This window comes from Mycteria americana, chromosome 9 (assembly GCF_035582795.1).
Source record: "Mycteria americana isolate JAX WOST 10 ecotype Jacksonville Zoo and Gardens chromosome 9, USCA_MyAme_1.0, whole genome shotgun sequence".
NCBI classification, from domain to species: Eukaryota; Metazoa; Chordata; class Aves; order Ciconiiformes; family Ciconiidae; genus Mycteria; species Mycteria americana.
Genome location: NC_134373.1, coordinates 24,740,216 through 24,761,802, shown reverse-complemented (window position 1 = coordinate 24,761,802; position 21,587 = coordinate 24,740,216). Strand labels below are relative to the sequence as shown.

Below are 21,587 nucleotides of genomic sequence, written 5' to 3'. Positions count from 1 at the left end.
GGTATGAATTTGTCTAATCCAACTCAATATTGTTTTTTATTACTCTGTTCTAATAATCTTATGATAGCTCTCTGCCACCAGTGTACAGAGCACTGTAGCAAGGTTTACACTATTACTTAGATCTGAGCCTGAACTCGTACCTAAGACTGAACCACCAGATTTTGGTGGAAGCACACTATCACAGTAATCTATTGATTTTCAATTACAAGAAACTTCAGCAACAGATGAGAGATTATAATCTTTTATTGTCACTTGCCAATTTTGATAGATGTCCAAGAAGATTAGTATTTCTCTTTAGCTTTACTTCTGTTTTAAGTCAAATATCCAGGCACCCATTTCAATTAGAAAGCAGCAACTAACAGCACCATCTCCAGCTGAATTTAGTGCCAGCAACTGAATTCCTGACTGGAATAATTTTTCTTCCACTCCACAATAATGGAAGCCACCCTGTTTCACTTTGCATTGGAACACAGGGAGGCATTTATTGAATCAGAAAATGGATTTGGCTGGGGTGTAGCAAAGAACACCACCAGTTCCTAAAAAACTGGCTGCTCACCACCTTCTGGCTAAGAAGTATGCCCTATGACCTAATCTGCAACACCAGAGAACCAAGATCTTGGTCTCAGGCCTAGGTCAAGCGTACAATGGGAACAGACACATTGACAGGCAGGATTCTGGATATTCATTAAAAATAGCAGAAGAAAAGATTAACTTGGAGCCTAAGCAATACATTCAGTTAATTGTAACTCTGCCTGGGGCTCTGCTATTGCTTTTCAACTGCAGACAGGTATTTTCTTTCTTGTTTATGCTGCAGAAGAACAGGACTAGCTACACCAGCGTACAAGTGAAAAGAACCTTTCTGAACTGTTTAAAGTTGGGTTGTCATAGTAAGGTAAATCACACAGCACATTCCTAACTCAAAGAAATGTCAAAAAACTGTCACTAATTTCTTAGGCATAGATGCCATTCACTACATTGAGACTGCCTGCCTTGCTCTTCTCAGCCCCACAGAAATTGTGTAATAACCACAACTAAGTATTTCCCGCTTACTAACCTCTCCAAACAGAAAATTATTTTCCAGTATAACTTTTGAGAATTTTTCACATTTTTATACTCTTCCATGTGTAAACCAAAACCAGCTATCACATTTTAAAAAGTCTGAAGATCATGAAATTACTAGAAACTTAGCAGACAAAACCAGAATTAAATCTTTCTTCCAGTTCTTTCAGAATTCCAGCTGACATTTCTCTTTGCTGATTTCTTAAGCAGAAATTTAGTCAGTCTGCGTCTACACATTTCTCATATGCAATTAATTGTCTTTATAGATTGCCACGTCCTTCCAGTTAGGCAGTAGTAAAGGTGGAATGTACAAACAACATTCCATCTCTGTAGCTATTTCCTGTCTGTCTTCAACTTGCAAAATTTGTAACTGCAAAATTAGCTTATATTTCTTCCTTTTACAACTGATTAGTAGACTACTAAGAATTCAAAAAGGTTTAGGCATTTAAACAGATAGCTGCAGCACTTGCAGTTCCACCTGAGAATAACAGGCCATAATCAGACGTGTTCAACATAACTGTGTGTTCAACATAACTGTGTGTTCAACATAATTGTGTATTCCACAATTGTCTAAAATGCTCCTTCAAAAGCATTCTGTAAAGTAAGATAAATTCTTTATCATTCTACTGGATCTAAATGTCATGTCTGATATGACAGGTTACCAAGCTGCTATTCCAAGAAACCATAGAGATGAACGTAATGGCTCAGGTACTGAAGAGGTTCAGACTAAGACCAGTGAGCTAGTATGTGATAACTTCAAAAGGGAAAAATATATTCACTTCCTCCTACAGTACCTTCCATGATCTTTAGCAACTTCTTCAGGCTGCCAAACCAATCCTTGGTCTCCAGCCTCTTTGTTTCCTCACTGCTCTTTTTTATTTAAATCTCATAAAAATATTCTGCCCTGTCTTAACATGCAGACTTGGTATGTGTAAGTCTGACTCAATACCATACATTTATCTAGTAATAAAAGCTCAGATTTTACCATGCTTAAGCTAGCCAAAAAATCTGGCACCCCATCATTGACAGTAAAACTCAAATCTATCACTCTGAGGTGGTATCTCTTCCCAGCACTGCCTCCCACCTTGATGTAATCTATCCTCATATTCATATGCTGCATAACAAAATCAACCCCAACTGCTTCAGAAACCTCCAACCCCTCTCAACGAAAGAACCCATAATAACCATATTCCACAGAAATATCAGGTAGGAAGAGATTTCACCTTTCACAAAACCTGCATATTAATTACAGGACTTAACTTTCACAAGACTTAAGCAGATAGCTGATTTTATAACATTTAGTTGTAAGTGCAAAACTGATTTCTTCATCTCAGTCACCCTGCCAACACATGAACAAAGAATAATAATAGCGAAAAAAAATCCCTTTAAATAGATACTGTTACTGGAATATAGGCTTTTTATTACTATTTTAATAATTTCAGAGTCATTCAATTAATCTGCTATAATGAAAGGGCCATGTAAATACTTATATTTCCCTTAGTACACCGCTCATAGAAAAAAATTACCATCAAGTCAGTGCCACTGAGGCTCTAAATTTCAAACCACACTCACTTCAGACTTTACCAGAGGACTCAGCAGAGCACACTGTGTTGATTTACCTACAGCTGGCATAATAATACTAGAGCAAACTATGCATCCCTGGTTTATGCAATGCTGACTTTAATTTTCAAATGCAGTCTTAAATACGTTCACAAATGATTCACCATACCCGACCTACAACAAAATGTTTAACTTGTACTTGGATAGAGAACTTCTGTAATTATTACACAACCATTTAAAACGAAATACAAGTTCACCAAGCTAAAGGAAATTACTAACAGTTTGTGAGTCTCCTAACCCCTAACACAACAAATAACATAATATGAGGAGATCTGAGAATTATTTTTGCAGTCCTGTCTAAGAACATTATATATCATGCACAATAAAGTTAATTCAGGTGCTTTTCACTTCAAGGTGTTCCTTGTTTCAACATCTGCTGGCATTAAAATCCTACCTTCAGGATATTTCAGCTGTCAGTACATTTCTGTAAAGTGATAAAGCCATAACAATTCTGACAGGACGATCCTAAAGATGATTTGACAAACTTTTGTGAACTTTAGAAGGCATAGGAGCTAAAGATACTGTGTTTTACACTACATTAGATTACAAATGCCTTACCTCTTGATGGAAGCAGTACAATACACAAAAGTAATAAGGAAAGCAAAAGCCATATAACCACTCCAAATATGATTTTTAGCCGGGTCTGCAGGACAGAAACAAACAATAATTACATTCTAATATTGCCTGAAGCATGCTTCTATGGCTTGTAAATAATTAAATCCTCCCACTCTCTCTAACTGCTGTAATCCGTCCAAGCAACAAGCAAAAATGTCCCTGCAATACATTTGAAAAGACTTCCCCTTCTTTAAAACAAATACTTTCACATCAGAGCCCGGCCTTATGCAATAGCTGACAGTTTAAAACAACAGATGTAAATGTTACCAAAAGCTGAATTCAGCAGCATACAGACCTTCATTTTCCTGCCGTATTCTAAAATAATGTAAATTCTGTCTTCTGGGTGTTGGTCAGTGGATCTACGAGAGGAGTTTGAAAAGGCAGTGTCTGTTTTCACAGTTGGAGGCCAAACCTCTGGCAGACTTTTTTTTTTCCTACATACTTTTGAAAACTGTGCCAAATTTCAAAGGGTTTCCATAAAATTAGAAACAGGCTTTTGGGGAAGTTCTTGAACCAGAAATGGACAGTGGGTGGCTATAGGGGTGGTGATTATATACTTCCCATCAATGTGAGCTGTAACCAACATCTGCTTACACTAACTTAAGGGTTTTATGACTCAACAGTTACTTGATATGTACTGTTTTTCTCCGAGAAGTATCTACCGTGTATTTTGGCAATCCTCACATTCTCAGGACATAGTCATGACCTTATTTCTACTCTCTAAAGAGAATTAAAAGAAAATCCAATAGCTTTATTTTTTATGTATAATTCATGTGTTTACTTTCTGAAATAATGATGGCGTAAGCATACAAAACAAGAAGCACAAACAAATATCATTTAATGTCTTCCACATGTGAGAATTACTTTTTTTCTTAGAAAACTACAAACTTCCGTAAGCTATGTAACAGAGCTTAGAGAAGTAAGTACCTACTGGCCCAGTGCAAATTCTGAAAATTGCACTTACTTAGTGCACTCAAACGAGGTCATCTGAAAACAGGGAAAACTTCTCTCAAGACCGCAGTGTCAAGTTACATAAGAGATCCCTCAGCAGAAAGAAGAAACACTCGAAAAGGGAAATAAAAGTATGCCGTGCTCATTAGACTGACTTTACCCAAATATTCTTACTACTGGTCTGCCTCAAAGCCGCTCTGGGGAGTGCTGGGGAAGGAGGGGAAGGCGCAGGCAGACCGCACCCTGCCCCTTTCCTTTCAGGCGGGTCTCCACACCAGCCATCGGCGCTACGGCGGGGGAGGGAATAACGGCCGGGCGGGGGGAGGATAACGGCCGGGCGGGGGGGAATAACGGCCGGAGGGGAGCAGGCACGCTGCCCCCTAGCGGCCGCGCGCCTCGTAGCGGCGCAATCCGGGCTGAAAAGACACAGAAACGTTTAAACGAAGCAACATTTTCTGGGCTGGTAGCACCGTTTAGCCTACCCCTGCACAGCCCGGTATCCCGCAGGCACCCAGGCCTCTCAGGAGCACTCTGTGCTGTTGCCTCCTTTCTTCACTGCTCGTTGCTCTTTCCCAGCACCCCCCGTGCTTTCAGGCTTCCCAGCATCACTCGGTGAGGTTGGGTGCTCTTTAGTTCATCTCCACACACCCTATAATGCACAACTACTTATTAGCGACGTCCAGGTCTCAGAAGGATGATCTCAAAAAGGAAATCCTTCCAGTGCTCCTACCAGAGAGCCACTAATCATTCCTTCAGATGACTAACCTGCGCCTGAGACTGGGCCAGGCATTTCAGATGTGTTATTAGGCAAACAAACAAACAAAGACAGTCTCACAGCCTTTATAATATTCATCCAGACAGTATGCTGTGAGGAAACACCTCACAGCATACACTCTGCACACTTGTGCAGAGTGCTCTGCCCTGCAGCCATGGGCTCAGGCACTGTGTTATGTACAGAAAGGCACCAGGGATGGCCGCAGCGGACTGAGCTACGAAACAAAGCCTATCATCCACTTACTGCCTGTAGCTTCCCAGCCACTTCGCCTGGTGCCCATGCCAGAGGAGACGGCAGTGCCTGGCACTGGCAGCAGGCCTTCCTCAGCTTGGCCTCCATAGCCTGCTCGGGGCGGCCAGGCCCAGCCGCAGCCCCAGGCCCGGCTCAGCTTCCTTCTTGCTGCCGCCTCAGCCCGTGTGGTAAATGTCAACTGCCAAAGAAGGCCACAAACTGACAGCATATTCACTTAAGAGACCGGTGACTAGAAGTTGCAGGTTGGGCTTAGGCATTGTTGATTTTGCATGTGTGCATCACCTCATCTTTCTCCCTGCACCAGCCTTGTCTTTCTCTCCTGTGCTTAACATCAAAAAGGGAAACATAAGAAGGTGAGGAAAGGAGTCCAGAATGGTGGTGCTTCTATGTGGTAGTCAGGAACAGGGACTATGATTTTTCAGAGGAAGTTAACAAGGACTGAGTACCCAAATCTTACTGAAATTCAGTAGTAGCTGGGTGCATCACCCCCTCTGGCTTCTTTGAAAATTCAAAATATAGTAGATGAGATAGGTTCCTGTCACACCAAACTGTCCAGCAGAACTTGGGCTAATGTTTTAGAGAGAAAAAAACCTCAATGTTTTACCACCAAAGGTAGTCAAGTTACAACCTTAGCCTAACAGCATGGGCTGGAATTTGAACCCTAACCGTTACACCAGCCTTGGTGAGACAGCAGCTGATCTGGGCAGTGTTTTGGCAACATGCCTTACATTAGTCTTGGTGGTGGGATTTTTGAAAAGAAATTGAAATTAATGGTCTGGAAAAAACAGTGATATGAAACATGCCTTATTTTCCCATAAACTCTGTTCCCCTCTCTCCCCAGTTCTTGTCACAACAGTAAAGTACAAGTTATACAAAATAAAGTTTCTGACTAAGATCCGTCCTGTTGACATAAGCCATGCAGGAAAAAAAGGCTGAGAAGGCTAAAATACATTGTTCCTGATACACTGTATATGAAGGGCAGAACTGAGCTCAAAAACAATAGCGTTTCCTAACCAGATAAAACCACAGCTACTCAAAATTTCCAAAACAGAAAAAGATTGTGACAAAATAATTTTTTCCCCATGTAACTCATGCTTCTTATTCATATTTCCAAACTGTTACTTATTTTCTAGCATTCTGTGGTTAATTCCATATGTATTTTCAATAACACAGTCCAGAGAAATCAGTTTTTTTCCTACTAACATTGGTTATTTCTGACAACCAGAACATCGCAAAATTGCAAATGCAGGTTTTGATCAGGCTAGTTTTCATTTCCAAATATGCAGCTTCCTCTAATGAATGCATATTTAGAGAATGCCTCAAAGGAAATGATTCAAACTCACATGATCTAAAAGACTTTGCAAAATGACTATATACTGCATACTATGTATTTTTCTAATTTGGAAGTCTAATTATTTAGGCATGTGCTGTAGTAAGATTTACAAAGCTTGCAGCATTAGAAGCAAAACAAAATTTACGTGGCAGAGAATGACCTTTACAGGCTTTGTAGATCTGTTGCTCCGAACTCCCTTCTCTGGACTGTTTATACTGGTACAAGTGAAGAAGCAAACAGCAAACAATAGCCAAAGCTCTTCCTAACTTCTGCAACATCAGAATCCCATAATGTAAGACAGAAATAAAAGTGTAAGGAAGCTAGAAAGAGGGTGAATCAGTTGGAGAAATGGACAAATTACGGAACAGAAAACATATTCAGTTTGTGCAGCCACTACCCAATCAGTTATGCAACTACTCTAACGTTACTAAAGTATTTACATTTCCCAGATGAGGAAATGCAGATTTACAGATGTAGGTTGTGCATGACATTAGACCAAAAGTAGACAGAATAATAAAAAAAGCTGAACCAGTTCATAAGTAGCCACACACATAGCTAGACAAATCCCCAGTGACTAATAGTTTTTCTTCTGTCCACATTTGTGAACAAATAAAAGTTGTAAGTAGAAAATACAATCAGGATTTGTCACACTCCCTGGAGGACTTTGGGTCCATAAAGGCAGTAAATGCAGAAGTAACTAGCAGATAAAATATGGCAATTTAGCTTGTTTTTTACAACTTCACACTTCCTGGATGAACATTATAGGCACGTTTTACAACCCCATTCAGAGACCATAACTTGAAGTGGAAATTCCTTATCCTACACGCCAGCAGGATTCATTTGAGGTTCATTACGCATTATGCTGAAGTGAGATTGTGCAAACACTCTTTAAGCTTTGGTGACAACGTGGCTGAGTCACGCTAGGAACTGGGAGTATAACAGCAGCACACAGGTGAACTACAAGAAGCCCAGGCACGTTTGTGATACAGCCCTGTTGAACTCAACTATAAAAGAACAAAGAAATCCAGCTGCATATGCTCTTGTCGCTTCACTAAAGGGAAGTATCAAAAGCTCAGATTTCAGAAAATCTACCCAGCATGAAAGATTATGATTGAGGACCCAGCAGCAATCTATGTAATGATATCATCTTTTTACCAGGGTTTTACACTTCTTTAAAGTACTGAATAAATTACTTCAGACACTTGAAAATGCTATGTACGGTGTATTATGTTACATTTACATAACTGTAACAACTCATGAATACAGAAATCCAGAGATGATCTGGATGATGATTATTTACCAAGAGAGACTATACTAATAATTAATTTTTAGTATATTTCATAGCATCTCATCAGATACTGAGCACATGAACAAAATACATCTTAAATTACAATCCTGTGATCTATCAATCTCCAACATTTTAAAATAGTCAGATTCTCAGATCAATGTGTAAAAAGTGTAAAATTTGTCCTGCACTTAATGCTAAATCAGCAGATTCTAGAAGTAGCCAAAAGATTCAGTATTAAGCAAAATACTACAATACAAGAAACAGAGTAACTTAGAGTTTCTAAGAACACTAGATGAGGGGAACGGTTTGATTTTTTTAACTAATGAAGTATCTAATGCTGAATAAAGAAATTGGTGAAGATTTCATATTTGTTCTGCCCTGCACAATACATAAAGGTAAGAATGGCATTATATAAATATGTATACAAATGTAAAACACATACACTACAAAGCATTTACAGTCCCTCTCTCCCACTGGCCTTTCCTATTTTAGTTGTATCATTCAAAAATACCTGTGGAATTGCTGTGTCTTGAAACATCTTTGCATATATAATCTCTTAACTCTCAATATGCCTGATTTTTTTTACAGCCCTAAGGTAGTAGTTTAGTGGTATAAATCACTGTTGTGGAATAATTTCAACCTATAAAGAAACCACAATTTCTGTAGTTTAAGCACATTCTAATCTACGAAACTGCTATAGTGAAAACTCATCAGTGTGTGTATTTATTTCATAATGCTGTAATTTGTTTATAAGTAAGTAGCTAATCCCAAAATGGCCTGTATCAATTTGGTATCTGAAAGGTGCTGCTCTTCTCAGTCAGAAATTAGATTTTTTCCCCTCCCCCTAAAGCAAGGCCAGAAATATGAAAAAAAAAAACCCAAATCTGGTCCTGATGCAAACCTGAAATCAAATCTGATTTAAAAAAATACACACAGTATTTATATTCCTTTTAAAAATGTAGAGCAATTACAGATCTAGCCATAGTAAGATTCTTTTTTTGCTGGGATATACTTTTCCGCTACGTTGTAACTTAGAAATTTTACCTGGGGCTGCTGAAGTGTTTACATGTCCATGCCAGTAAAGGGGCTCCTGAAGTGTTTACATGTCCATGCCAGTAAACATACCACTTTCTCCTGAATTTGCAAAGCTGACTGTTATAATAACAAACAGACCTTCTTTCCACTCTCCAATATCTTGCAAATTGGGGGGGGGGGGGGGGGGGGCGGAATCTGTCAATGAGATAAATATGGAGACACATTATGCTATTTTTTACAGTCAGAATACCACTGTCCTTTAAATTTCTAAGGTGAAACCGTGGTATTATTATTGTCAAAATACTTACAGTGAAAGAGAATAAACTATCACAGTTGGCAAAGGTTAATCATTATAGTAATTTATTGAAAAAAATACATACCTCATTACATAGCCAGTTTGACAGTCCTATGAAACTAACACACAGAAAGACACTTGGCATTGTGCTTCTTGGACATTAAAATAATCAATTTCAAGTCAGTTTAAGGGCTTGACTTTTTGAAATGTCTTTTAATGGAAACTTAATTTTAGTCTGTCAAAATGTATGAGCTTAGAGCTAAAGATAAGAAGGGAAGAACTGTCATGAAAACACTGACGAAGCAACAATGATTCAGAAATAACACTCAGCTAATCTGTTCTCTTTACATGGCTTCTCTTTTGAGACACTTTATCTTCAAAAGTGTTGTAGCAGGGAGAAAACCAGAAAATAACACCATGGCAAGTCTCAAGATGTCTGTCCTATGTTCTGTGCTTGACGACAGGTCACCTAACACACTTTTGACAGTGTTGTCACCCCACGATGGACTGCAGTGAGTAGAGACAGGAATTTGTTCCACAGATACACATGACTGCAATGTATTTGGTCATCTTCTTAGTCCTGGAGTACCACTGCAAATCTGAGTGCAGACAGCAGCCATGTGACTTCATCCTTCTCCTCCTTCCTTGGTTTTTTTTCCTCTTCAAAACAGTTTCCTCATGCCCAGGATCTTTCACAGTGTTTATGATGCAGCACTCTCTATGGGACACAGGAGCTTCTAAAATCAGCAGTCAGAGAGAAGTTGAAAAGGGCTTTTATTTTCATTCTGAGTCCTTAATCTTCATGACTTGAAGGACAATGAGCTGCATAATCAAAACTAGGGAACCTGATGAGCAGTTCTCCCCATTTCTTAAGAATTTGCTTTGTTGTTTTGTTGTCTTCAAACACAACCACAAAATTTCTAATTTTTAGACAAGGCAGGTCAAGACCTTGGTGAACCATCATATTTCCCCAAGCCTGCAAGTATAAGGAAATTACGTTTCAGATAAAATAGACAAGATCATTAGACAGAAATAAATACTTTTATGTTGTAGTTGTCTGTATGAATATAAGTTGTTCCACACTTGTCCACAATGTTTACACAGAATTTCTCCATTTGTCTGGTAATCAGCATGCTTACCTTGCAGTGTTCTATTTTCTCTTGTATGGTAAAGACTTCTGAAAAACAGTCAGAAAGCGTGCATCAGAACACATTGGTCATTCAATGCTACATATAGCCTTAAACACACAGTGACTACAGTTGCTGAAGTCAGATATGAAACCTAAAAGGTTGCAAAATCTGACTGTTGTGCACATTCAGGAGTTGGAGAAAATGCAAGGTCATTTTTCATGCTCCTAAGTAACAGTGAAATACAACTGTACTCCATGCCTCCTTTCGTAGCATTTCAGGAGCTGCATCCTCCCTCACACATCTTAAAGTAGGAGCAGCAGGCTCTCCGTTATAATAGGGGATAGATCTAGCTTGGTTTTTTTCAGGTGCCATGGAGCTGTCAAAGAAATGATACCTGAAAGTTAGAGGTTTTCTTTTTATTCCCTGTAGTCCAACCTTACCCATTAACAGAATCTTTTGGTTCTGACTATCCAGAGCTGCAGAGTATATGCACATTCTTACATTATTTAGTTTAAGGAGCACTTGATCTTGAGGGTTACTATTAGCCTGTGCTAAGGGGTTATAAGAATTATTACCCTGTAGTTTGAATTGACTGATAACATTATGCTGACAAGACAATTTCAGAGTAAAAGCAGTTTAATGTTTAGGGCTGCAGTTAATTTTTAATTTTTTCAACATATGGGTACTAATTTCTCATTAGCTCTTCAAAAAGTCTTTACAAATTATACCAGAGATATGTCTCAAAGAAACGAAAACTTTGGAGGGCAGTAACTTGGTTGGATGGTGTCTGCTGTATAATTAGCAAAGCATGACTGATCTGTAATGTACGATACCCATTACAAATTTACTGTAGTAAGCAAATGCAAATGAAGTTGAATTAAAACATTTTCTTGGTCTCTTAATTTCCATTATGAGTGAGAAGAGAAAGTCACCTCCTGCCATCATGGCACTGAAAAGTTAAACACAGTTTAACATAAATGTTTACCAAACTAGATGGCATCTCTTGCAATGGAGATAAAAGGAGCAAGAACACTGGGAGAACTAAAAGGGGTGTGTCACCAGTATGAACATCCTCTAAATATACAATTGTCAATGCACAGCTCATGGCGAATATGTTGTTTGAGTCAAACTCTTATCCTTTTTGGTGTAAGTTTGGTCTAAATACACAGTAACACTGTTACTGGTGTAAGTATGTGGGTAACTGGTATTCATCTTTGGTTACAGTTACACTGTGGAATACATACCATATTATATAATAAGTGACCTAGTTAGTATTACCACAGGACCTGTGTCTTTTTCCAAAGTTTCAAATTCTGGTCACCTCGAAATCAGGGGTAAGAACAAATATTTCCTTCAAACTCATTAACTGTAAACTCCATAGAGCCTAGGACTTGACAATATTGGAATAATCTTTTTCCTCACAGGTCCTAGAGGGTTACAGGCCCTGCACAGCTCTGCTGAAAAGAAAATCTGTTTCTGCCTGAAAGAGATAAAGTAGTTCATAAACATTTACTGGAAATCTTTTTTCACACTGACGTGATGCATGTTTTCAATAACTTGTATGTCTTCTCCAAAACATATCAGCTTGTGGCAATTTTTGCATAGGAATGTTATTAGTGAAGGATATTTCTTGTACGTCTTGCACTGATCTCTCTTTGCATTAATGAGTTTTCCCACTATACTTTGCAACTGGAAATTCTGAATCTAGAAATAGGTCAGTAAGAGCACTGTAACATTCTGGTGGAATGACAGTAATAGTTTTCTTTTTCAGTTATTGTACTGAGTTTACCGACAACATGACTTCTAGTCAATTTTCCCAACTTGTGTGTTTTCCCCCTTACCAACAGAAAAGCAGATTTTTCTAAAGGCCCAGAAAACATAGATTATAAAACAAATATTGGCAGAAGGATTCAAGGCCATATGTAGCAACTAGTATTATTTTAAGTTTTCCTCCGCTAAGTAGATTTCAAATAGAAAGTATTTCTTACAATATAAATCAGTCTTCTTTAAAGGGAAAGTGCAGAGTTGCAGTAAATACCGTATTTAAGTACTCTTCCTGCGGCATCTTCTGGACATGCTGAATGGCCTTATACATCATTTTCTCACGGAAAATATTAACATGTTCACGTGCAACAGCTCCTGAGCCACTTGAAGCCACAAGTGCATAGGTGCTCTCATCAGCTCGAGCTTGACCGCGAGCCTACAATTTGCAAGGAATACAACATAAATGGCACAATATTCCCTACAACACCACACAACATTTTTTCCTAGTTTTCCAATGGAAGACATGTACTGTTCCTTACGCAGCGTCCCCACAGAGCATTTTTTTCCACTTAACTGAGACAGATAAAGAATCAGTGAATAAGACATACTGTTTCTGCATTATCATCAAAGATACCTGTGAAAATAGTACTTAGGAGATTTGTGATTAGCACAACATTTTGCAAAGCAGAAACTGTATTTTGTCACCAAAAAATAAGCATGCATTTAAATATTAAATATAAAAATATTTGTGTTCACAAATTAAGTGAGAACATGGACAAGCTGGTATTCTGATATGCAATTATCTCTTTTTAGCTGTTGGTGGTACAAATGTCTTTTATATCAACCAGTCTGCTGATCATATTCTCATACCTTCTCTATTAAAAGAGCTTACTGTTTGTGTAGAGCTTTAAATGGATGTTACATCATTACACATGGAGGCAAATTTTATATTGCATGCAAACTGAGGATGGCAACTGGAAATGAACCTTGTTGCAAGAGCCTTTTCTCTTTTAGCATTCAAGTATTTCAAAATTATCTCCAAACCCCAGGTGTATGATTCACCATTTGCATATTCCAAACAGAAAAGCACTTTTAAAAATCAGTTATGTACGCAGTAAACTCATAGCTGCACCACGGCAATTTCACTGGTGATGAGGCCATGGCGAATAATGATGTTACACTCTTTGATGTCTAGGGCTTCCTCAGCTACAGTAGTAGCAATAAGTAAACTTATATTTCCACCTCGGAATTTATCAATAACTTCCCTTTGCTCATTCTGTAAATGAAAAAAAATCAGTATATTAACTTTCAGTATTAGCTTCTGTCATCAGTTTCTTCTAATTAAGAGGTTTAAGGAATTATAGTCCAATAATTTCAGAGTGGAGTGCCAAACATCAAGTGACTTCAACAACTGCATTTAAGCCTCTTTCAAGATCACAAACAAGGAGTTCCTATTGAATACAATAGGTCTTCAGCACCCTTTCTGAGGGAGAACGGAGCAGAAGCCAATCTTTTTAAGGTAACTGAGCTTCAAACTTTGTAGCCCATTTCACAGGCACTACGAGTTTTGATAATATAGTTGTTCTATCATTTTCAAATTCTTTAAGTAGTTATTCAGAGATCCTGGATTTCTACCACTTCAGTAATTTCAGCTTAAAGTATAGACTTCAGCACTTCCAAGTCACGTTCCAAAGCACTTAAAATTCCCCACAATACATGGGGACCATAATTTTGGTGATCTGGAGAGCACCAAAAAGCACAGCAATGATACACTTAAAAATTAAAGCATCCAAAACATGGACTTCTGAATTAGCTGGATATTTTCAAACATGCTTGAACAGAGGGACAGAAACTTCCTATTTGCTATATTCAGTTTCAAAACGTAGAGGCTATTGTTTCATTTGTGCAATGTGGTGCACAGATTAAATACCAAATTTTCACAGAAAACAAGCAACTTTTTGAGAGAAGAATTCCTAACTTTTTTTTGAAACTGAGAGCAGCTGAAGGAAATGGACTCTGCCCAGCAGTAAACCACACCATTTTTCCTTAAATGCTGAAGTGGCAATTTTATGGGGATTAAAAAGCAGAACAGAAGAGACGTTTTAGGATACTGAAGTACTTTGTTTTCAGAATGTTTGATTTGGAGGTATAAATCGTCAGAGAGATGTTGTGTATGAAGTCAACACAATGGTACGAGACGGACTGTTGAGTGATCAATTGTGAAATTTTCATTGTGAATTTTGGCAAATTCTCTTTCAATGATTATGTGTCAGTGTGAAGCATGCATATAAATTGGTATAAGTTGATTAAGCAATGATATTAGAAAATGACAGGCATAATCAACATTGTAATTTTATTTTTCAATTCAGCGATTAAAATGTAATTTGAATTACCATTGTCCCAATAATTATAAACTTACTTAACTATCGCATTTTTGCTATTGCCATTTTCTTCACTTTTTCTTCCTATGCCTCACTATGACTTGTGTCCCTTTTGACTATATGGTCCTCTAGGAAATGGCTGCCTATTACTCCTATTGCCATAGAATCCAAAACCAAAAAAGCTTGCTCCTTGTGGCAATAAAATTATTCTGACATTGTTATTCACCTACCCTGCAGCTTATGAAGGTAAGTTGCTGGCAGGTATGAAACCAGAACTCTGGGCTCCAAACTTCAGTCCGTTGTTCTAGTACTAAAACAAGCCGTTTTCTCAAATCATGTACAAGATTTTAATGCTGTAGTGCATAGTTCTGAACTTGAGTCATGGGTTTAATTTCACTGTTATGTCCAGCACCGATAAGATAACGTGCCTTAATTCCCACTTCTTCAAATTTTGGGTTATCCTTAATCCACTGGAATAGAGCAAAGGCACTTAGCCGAGTCTTTGTGAAAATAATTCCTTTAGGTTCCCCACTCTTTGTGAACTCCTGCATTAAAGTGCTTCACAACTGTATTAGCTTCTCATTTTCATATTCTGGCTTTCCAGCCAAGTCTTTCAGCTGTTTCTTTTTTGCTTTAAAAATAGCAGATGCAAATTAAGAAAAAGTAACCATGTAAAATAGCAGCTCTAGCTAAAAAAAAAAAAAAGCAAAGGGCAGCTTTCTATATAATTCTCCCAGCATGGCTACTTCACATCCAGTTTGAAGAGCTGTGGCATACCAATTATTTTTCAAGTGAGTTTACATTCATTAAAAACACACTAATCAATCAAAATAAATCACCATTAACTTTTTAACATACACTTTGCCTATATTTCATGGTAAGAATAAGCAAAAGAAAAAAACTCTGTCTAGACACTAGAAGTGGTACAGACTTAAGTGCACTGTATTAAAGAGCTAAATTACAGCTTATAATACTTGCAAAAAAGTTTTAAAATAACAGAAAAAGTCTTACAAGGAGAAACATTAATATGGACAGCCCTCAGAGCTGATAATGTTTCTATAAATTTAGGCATAGATTGTACTTGGGACACTCATTAAAGTAGGAATCCTCACTAGAAATGTGCAATGTAATAGAAACCAGGATGGGCGCATTGCTATCGGTATTGCAGCTTTTAAAGACATTTCAATACACTCAGTGAAATGTTAAATGAATGACTCTCTTCGACAGGCACTATTGACCATGACCAGGGAGGATTCCTCATGTGTCTTAATTTTTTTAAAAACTTCTAATATTTAAAAGCCTACATCCTTGTCAGATGATCATGCAAACACAATAATAACACTTTAAGGTGGAGACCTTGTGTGTTAAGATATTACAGTCACGCTGATGTCATCACCCTGTGCAGATTATTGCACTGCACCTCATCCAATGCAATGGTAGTCAATGTATCACAAACTACTACACCACTTAGGCAGTGGCTTTCTGACTACAGTCTTACTCATATTTTTTGATACTGCTGGTTCATCATCATCACCACTCCTTACTGTCTTCTTACTTTTCTCCTCCTTATAAAAGTTATGTAGGTGATTGTACTCATCCACCATTCAGATGGTGTCATTTATCTGGAGAGCATAATTGTATTTCTTCAAGTGTTCTGCACAGACACGTTCCTTGCGTTTTTCTGCTTTTGCAGTAAGTGAACAAAAAATACAAAAACATGCCTGTGTATAGAATGACCCAAATAAATCCAAAGATGGGATATTTTTGCTATGCAGTTACCTCTTCTCTCTTCTCTAACCACCCACTGTTCATATGGCTGAGGTCCAAACTCAGATTTTGGATGGAGATGGCAATAGTTTTGAATGTCTGTCATGATCTCAGTAATTCTCTCTCTAAATGGATCCTAGAAATAAATTGATTACCAAAGTAAACAAGTATCTTCTGGCAACAAAAACATTGGCTAGTACCACAATGAGTAATTTTTTTAAAATGTTAAACCTTAAATTAAAAAACAAGTAAAGTTGCTAAGTGCATTTAGAGTTATGGAAGTAAATAGTTCAGAATATTAAAAAAATTATACTGTGAAATAACATATTTTTTTAGTGAATATAATGTCACTCCAATACAAACATTTCAACGATGGTTCAGGTCTTTTGACCAGATACCTCAAAAATATAACTCACGTAAGTAAAAATTTAGTTCTATTCGACTTTACTGATCCTTTTCCATACAGAGGAAAGCCACAGATAAATTCACGCATATTCAAATTAGCACTGGATCACAGTCCTATATGGATCTGTGGTCCTATATGGACCACAATCAATATGGATCACAATAAATCTATAGAAAAAGAGCATTAGCCAGAAGTGGTTGATACCATACAACACACTTTTAAAGGGCAATATAACTTTAACACTGATTTGTTTGAAAAAACATATCCTTCTTTTGTCATCTGCAATCACAGTCTTCTTATATGGTTCCTTCACCTGATTCTTCAGTTGGGAGGCATGCTCTTTAACAGTCATGATTCTACACACATCAAGATTTGCACAGATCTGGGAGAAAACAAAATGTTATTTCTTGTAACATTTAATGAGTTATTCCACATGAAAACTGAATTAATACAACAGAGCTTCTCATTTAGCTATTGGGTTTTATATAACTTTTTGTTTCTTCCTACAAAAATTTGATACAGACACTATCAGCATAAGAAAGGCCAAGTCTTTGAAAAGCATTTGAGATAAACTGAACAAGTTACTTTTTAGGCCAGAAGTGATCCTTGCACACAGGAAAAAGCTTGCAGATCAGGGTGCAAAACGGGTATTTTGAAAAGGAAAATATACCATCAATACTTTGGAAGAGTAGATTTTAGAGCACAAAACAAATAAACAAAAACAATGGTGAAATAGAAAAAAGGAAATAAATGTTAGGGAGTAATTATAAAAGTAAGAGCTGGTCATGAGAGTAGAAAATAATTCGAAATTATCTTTCTTGGAATAGGAAGAGAGAGAGAAAATTTCTGGGCTAACTGCACAACTGAACTGGACTTCTCTGCTTTTGATCTCTTCTGAGAAGAAAATATGTACACTTCTGTCACTAAGTCTAAAGTAATAAGGGGAAACCTTAAAATTTTTATGAGCAGAGAAAACAGGAAAGGAAGTCTGGCAGGCAACCTTTTTAATGTCTTCAGCAGTAGTTATCTATTTGAGCTTGCCTATTTGGATTACATTTCTTTAGATACAAAAACCAGCATCCTATCATTAAGATTTCAGAGCTGATGAACAGGAATTCTCTGCTTTTTCCATTGCCAGAAAGTTTTTGTCTCAAAATACCTTGCGATTCTATCTACTTCAATACAGCATAAAAGCTTCTTGCAGGCCTCGCCTATTCAATGTCACATTCTCTTCTTATGCAATTTGCTAGTCAGGAGTTTTCACTGGAGTACTGGGCTAAATTCTACTTTTGTATTACTAACGTAAATCCATTGAATTTCAAGTACAATAGGGTTTCTTTAAGTATAGAATTTAACCAATTATCTCCAGTAAGGTGTTTATGCAACTACACAATACTCCCCTCTCAATGAGTAACTCTAACTGCTGTAAAGAAAAACATTTGTATGCTACCTCTATCTCACAAGTGGTTTCTGCTTGTTTAAGTATTCAGCTTTGTTTTTCACTTTCTTGGATCCACACAAAAGCCCAGCTTAGTCACTCCAGAAATACAGATATAAAATCCTGTGATCTCTCTAGGATTTAGGAATACAAGTAAATTCTAATCCATCAATGGAAAAATAAGATTTTTATTAACTATAAAACCTCACTATTTTGTGGATTTCTTGCCTCTGATCTTGAGAAATTTTTTCAAGTGAGGCAATCTTTACTTTCCTTTTCAGTAACCTTACTTCCCTGTAAAGTAACCTTTATTTGTACATGGATTTCCATTAATTTGTAGTGGGTCAATTTGCTGAATGGCTGTGAGCTGAACTCCCATGTACACATGAAAAAAAAAAAAATCAGATTATATATTTGGAGCCTAACACTGACTTTAAAAATTTTACTTGAACAAGACAATATCCCTTTGATGGTTTGCAAGTGTGAGGGCTATTTACTTTTAGAATATGTTTTTCAGCTTTTGAGCAGGATGTTGCACCTCCTATACCAGGTGAAGTTGTAAGTCCCAGAATCTGAAGCTGTGGGATCAGTGGTTTGTTTTCTTTTGCCAGCTTCCTGTTCTTCATCTTTTCTTTTAAGCAACGTTGCATTATATTGCTGTAGACACCTTGATTTTGAATGTGATGATGCTCATCAATAATGATGAGTGAAAAATCGGGGGGGGGGGGGGGAGACCCCTAAAATGATTAATTTTCTTTCAAATGTAGAATTTGTGTGACTAAATCTTGTTACAGGTAAGGACACTGTTGAAGAGAACCCGTCAGTTTGTTTGAGCCCTAATGTATTAAGAAATTCGTAGTGCTGGAGGAAGGCGTGGATGGAAGCTGTATATATTTAATGGAATCTTTGGAATCTTTGGAAAATAATGGAAATTTTGGAATCTTTGCTGCAGTCCTGATGTGTCAAGTATTTTTACATTTCATGTAACGTAAAAAGCTTTTCCGTTTTCGCAAAACCAATCTGATGGTATAAAGAATTTAAGAGAGATATTTTTAATAACCAGTGGTAAGAACGTATGATATTGATATCAATCCTATCTTTTATATCCATAACTGTATCTGAGAAACTGCATACTGTTTGTTTATGAGAAGATACATAACACGTTAGAAGCCTTTCAGACATTCTAGAAAGGCCTGTCCTGATCAAAATATGCTTCCATTTTATAGCAACACAGAGATTTCCTCCCTATTCCTGCCCAATTAGAAGATTTACATTACTTTATGGATGTATTATTGGGAAGAACAAACATGGTGGGAGCACTACCAATCATCTCTCTTTTGTAGTGGAGGAAACTGATGAAGATTCAGACAGGTATTATGTGCTTCTTAGTCAGATCATATTTACATGCAACAAGTAAAGTACTATACGATAAGGAAAATTAAGATTATTTTTTGTTTGCTTTAAATTTCTCACAAACACAGAAAACATCTCTTTAATCTATCTGCACATGCAGCCAGTGACACATATTTCAAGGTTCTGATTTGAAAGACTCATGAACATTTCTCTGTTTCTCTAACATAAAAACTGGTTTATGGAGCTCTCACTCTTCCCCTAGCTGGCCAATAACTCTCTAATTCAACATTGTTTCCTACAATTTGACAAATGTTTGTGGAAATGACTGTAGAGCAGATCACTGAAGTGGTCAGGGTTAAACTCTTTTCCTTCTTTCTTTTTTTTATAATCCGGATAATTTCCATGGTCTTGTTTACACATTAGTGTGCTCAAATTGTTGTATCACTACAAATGAGTTTGCAACACCTGGCAGCGGAAGCTGGAAACTAACAGAGAGCTAGAACATTCTCAGTTGGCCTTTCTGCTGGAGAAATATCATGTAACTTCATCTTTGAAGAACCTAAACAAAGGTGGAGACTGAACAAGGGAAATTTTATTTAAAAGCTAAACCAAAGACTACTGCTTGGAAAGCAAACTAGTGCTCCATGTCACTGGGGAAATCTGATTGTCTTCACACAAGTGGTTCAGGAAGCAGTTTTGACTGGAGCGATGTGGTTTCAAACCTAAATTTCTATTTATTTCTAAGATTTCTACATATTGCAAGATTTCAGAAGCAGTGCTGGCAGTTTCTCAGTTATTTTGCCAACATGAAATTACTCCCTTTGATTTTGACCATCAACTCTGTAATGCATATTCCTATCGAACCTAACCCACCCGAAGAGATATGCTTCTACTAAGGAAGTGATACACAGCTTTTAGAAAGTCCACACAGTGACTTCAGCCCTTGGTAAAGAGGGTAAACATTTGGTAAAATGCAATTAAGAGAGTCCCCTCCATTTCACTGAGGCTGGAATTCCATGTTACATGTAATGCAGACCTCTGTGGAAACAGATGAAAAAAGTATGAACAGAAATTAGGAATAAAAAACTTATAACTAATTAAGATGATTTATACAGGCTGTGAGCTAACCAAGTCATAGCCATCAAAATGGAGCTGGCTCTGTTCAGGCTTGCTTGGCTTTGGTCCAGCTGAACTTACTAGCACAGGTGTAATAGCAAGGAAACACGGCCCTGTTTGCAGGTCCACCTCAGTTCTGGAAAAAATATAGTTCCTTATGAAGGAAACTTTGCAAGGTGTGAAACCCATTCAAAAAAACATTCATTACACAAGCTGGTTGGGACTCAGCCCAATTCTAATCAGGTCAGCAATTCAGGTAGAAATGTTCAGGTGCCTCTATACGGCATTCCCAAATGATTCAGATTTGGGACGGTTTATTAATTCAGGTGCAGTGGAAAGGAAGTAAGCATAAGAAAATCTCTGGTACTCTGCCTAGGTTAAAAAAAGGCATTCTGAAGGAGGGGAGGCAGTTCTGAGGTACCCAAGTGGTTCTGCAGGAGTTAGTTTCAAGCAGTACTCCAGTACTCCAGTCAAGCAGTACTCCAGTCAGCACTAGGCACTGATAGACACAGACTGACCCCTCAGGTTTCTCTGCTGTCTCTGTAACACCCAGACAAGTACTTCTTTTATCTCAGATCCATTATTCTGAATATTATAGCTCTCCCCTCAGCTACATCCTGCCCCATCTAAAAAAGAGTTGACTGCATGCAGATAGAGGGAGAAGTCAACATCTCACAGAGGAGGGTCACTGCAACCCAAATCCTGGAGCTGAAGTCATGGGCTGTTCCATTATTTGTACGTCACTGGCAGATAATACCATTTCCTTTCTGATCTCCCATAGGTATCTGCCACTTTAGTATTCTGGGTAAACAGTATTACCTCATCTCATCTTGTGTTTTTTGTTTTCTTCAACTTCCTTCATCTGTTGTAGGAGACCATTATATCTGCCAACCTCAGAGAAATACAGTTATAAGTAACGATATCTCTGTATGTTAACAAAATGATAAGAGCTTAAAGAATACAACTTTTATAACAGACCACCTATTATCTTGTATTCCATTGTGTTTCT

General features: G+C 37.6%; 2 protein-coding genes across 2 annotated transcripts in view; both read right to left on the bottom strand.

The window, feature by feature from the left end:
* Positions 1–3,858, bottom strand: part of FAP (fibroblast activation protein alpha) — a 41,195-nt gene extending 37,337 nt beyond the window's left edge. Inside the window, exons 1-2 of the mRNA XM_075511887.1 lie at positions 3,590–3,858; positions 3,238–3,322 (exon numbers count right to left, since the gene is read on the bottom strand). Of these exons, the coding sequence (XP_075368002.1) occupies positions 3,238–3,322; positions 3,590–3,595 (91 nt within the window). The 5' untranslated portion in view covers positions 3,596–3,858. The remainder of the gene's footprint in view (positions 1–3,237; positions 3,323–3,589) is intronic.
* Positions 3,859–9,316: 5,458 nt separating this feature from the next.
* The window catches only part of IFIH1 (interferon induced with helicase C domain 1), a 27,702-nt gene continuing 15,431 nt past the window's right edge, over positions 9,317–21,587 (bottom strand). Inside the window, 10 exon segments of the mRNA XM_075511890.1 lie at positions 9,317–10,199; positions 10,307–10,400; positions 11,867–12,057; positions 12,392–12,553; positions 13,238–13,393; positions 14,873–15,153; positions 15,988–16,191; positions 16,278–16,401; positions 16,913–17,053; positions 18,607–18,825. Coding sequence (XP_075368005.1) covers positions 10,017–10,199; positions 10,307–10,400; positions 11,867–12,057; positions 12,392–12,553; positions 13,238–13,393; positions 14,873–15,153; positions 15,988–16,191; positions 16,278–16,401; positions 16,913–17,053; positions 18,607–18,825 — 1,755 coding nt within the window. The 3' untranslated portion in view covers positions 9,317–10,016.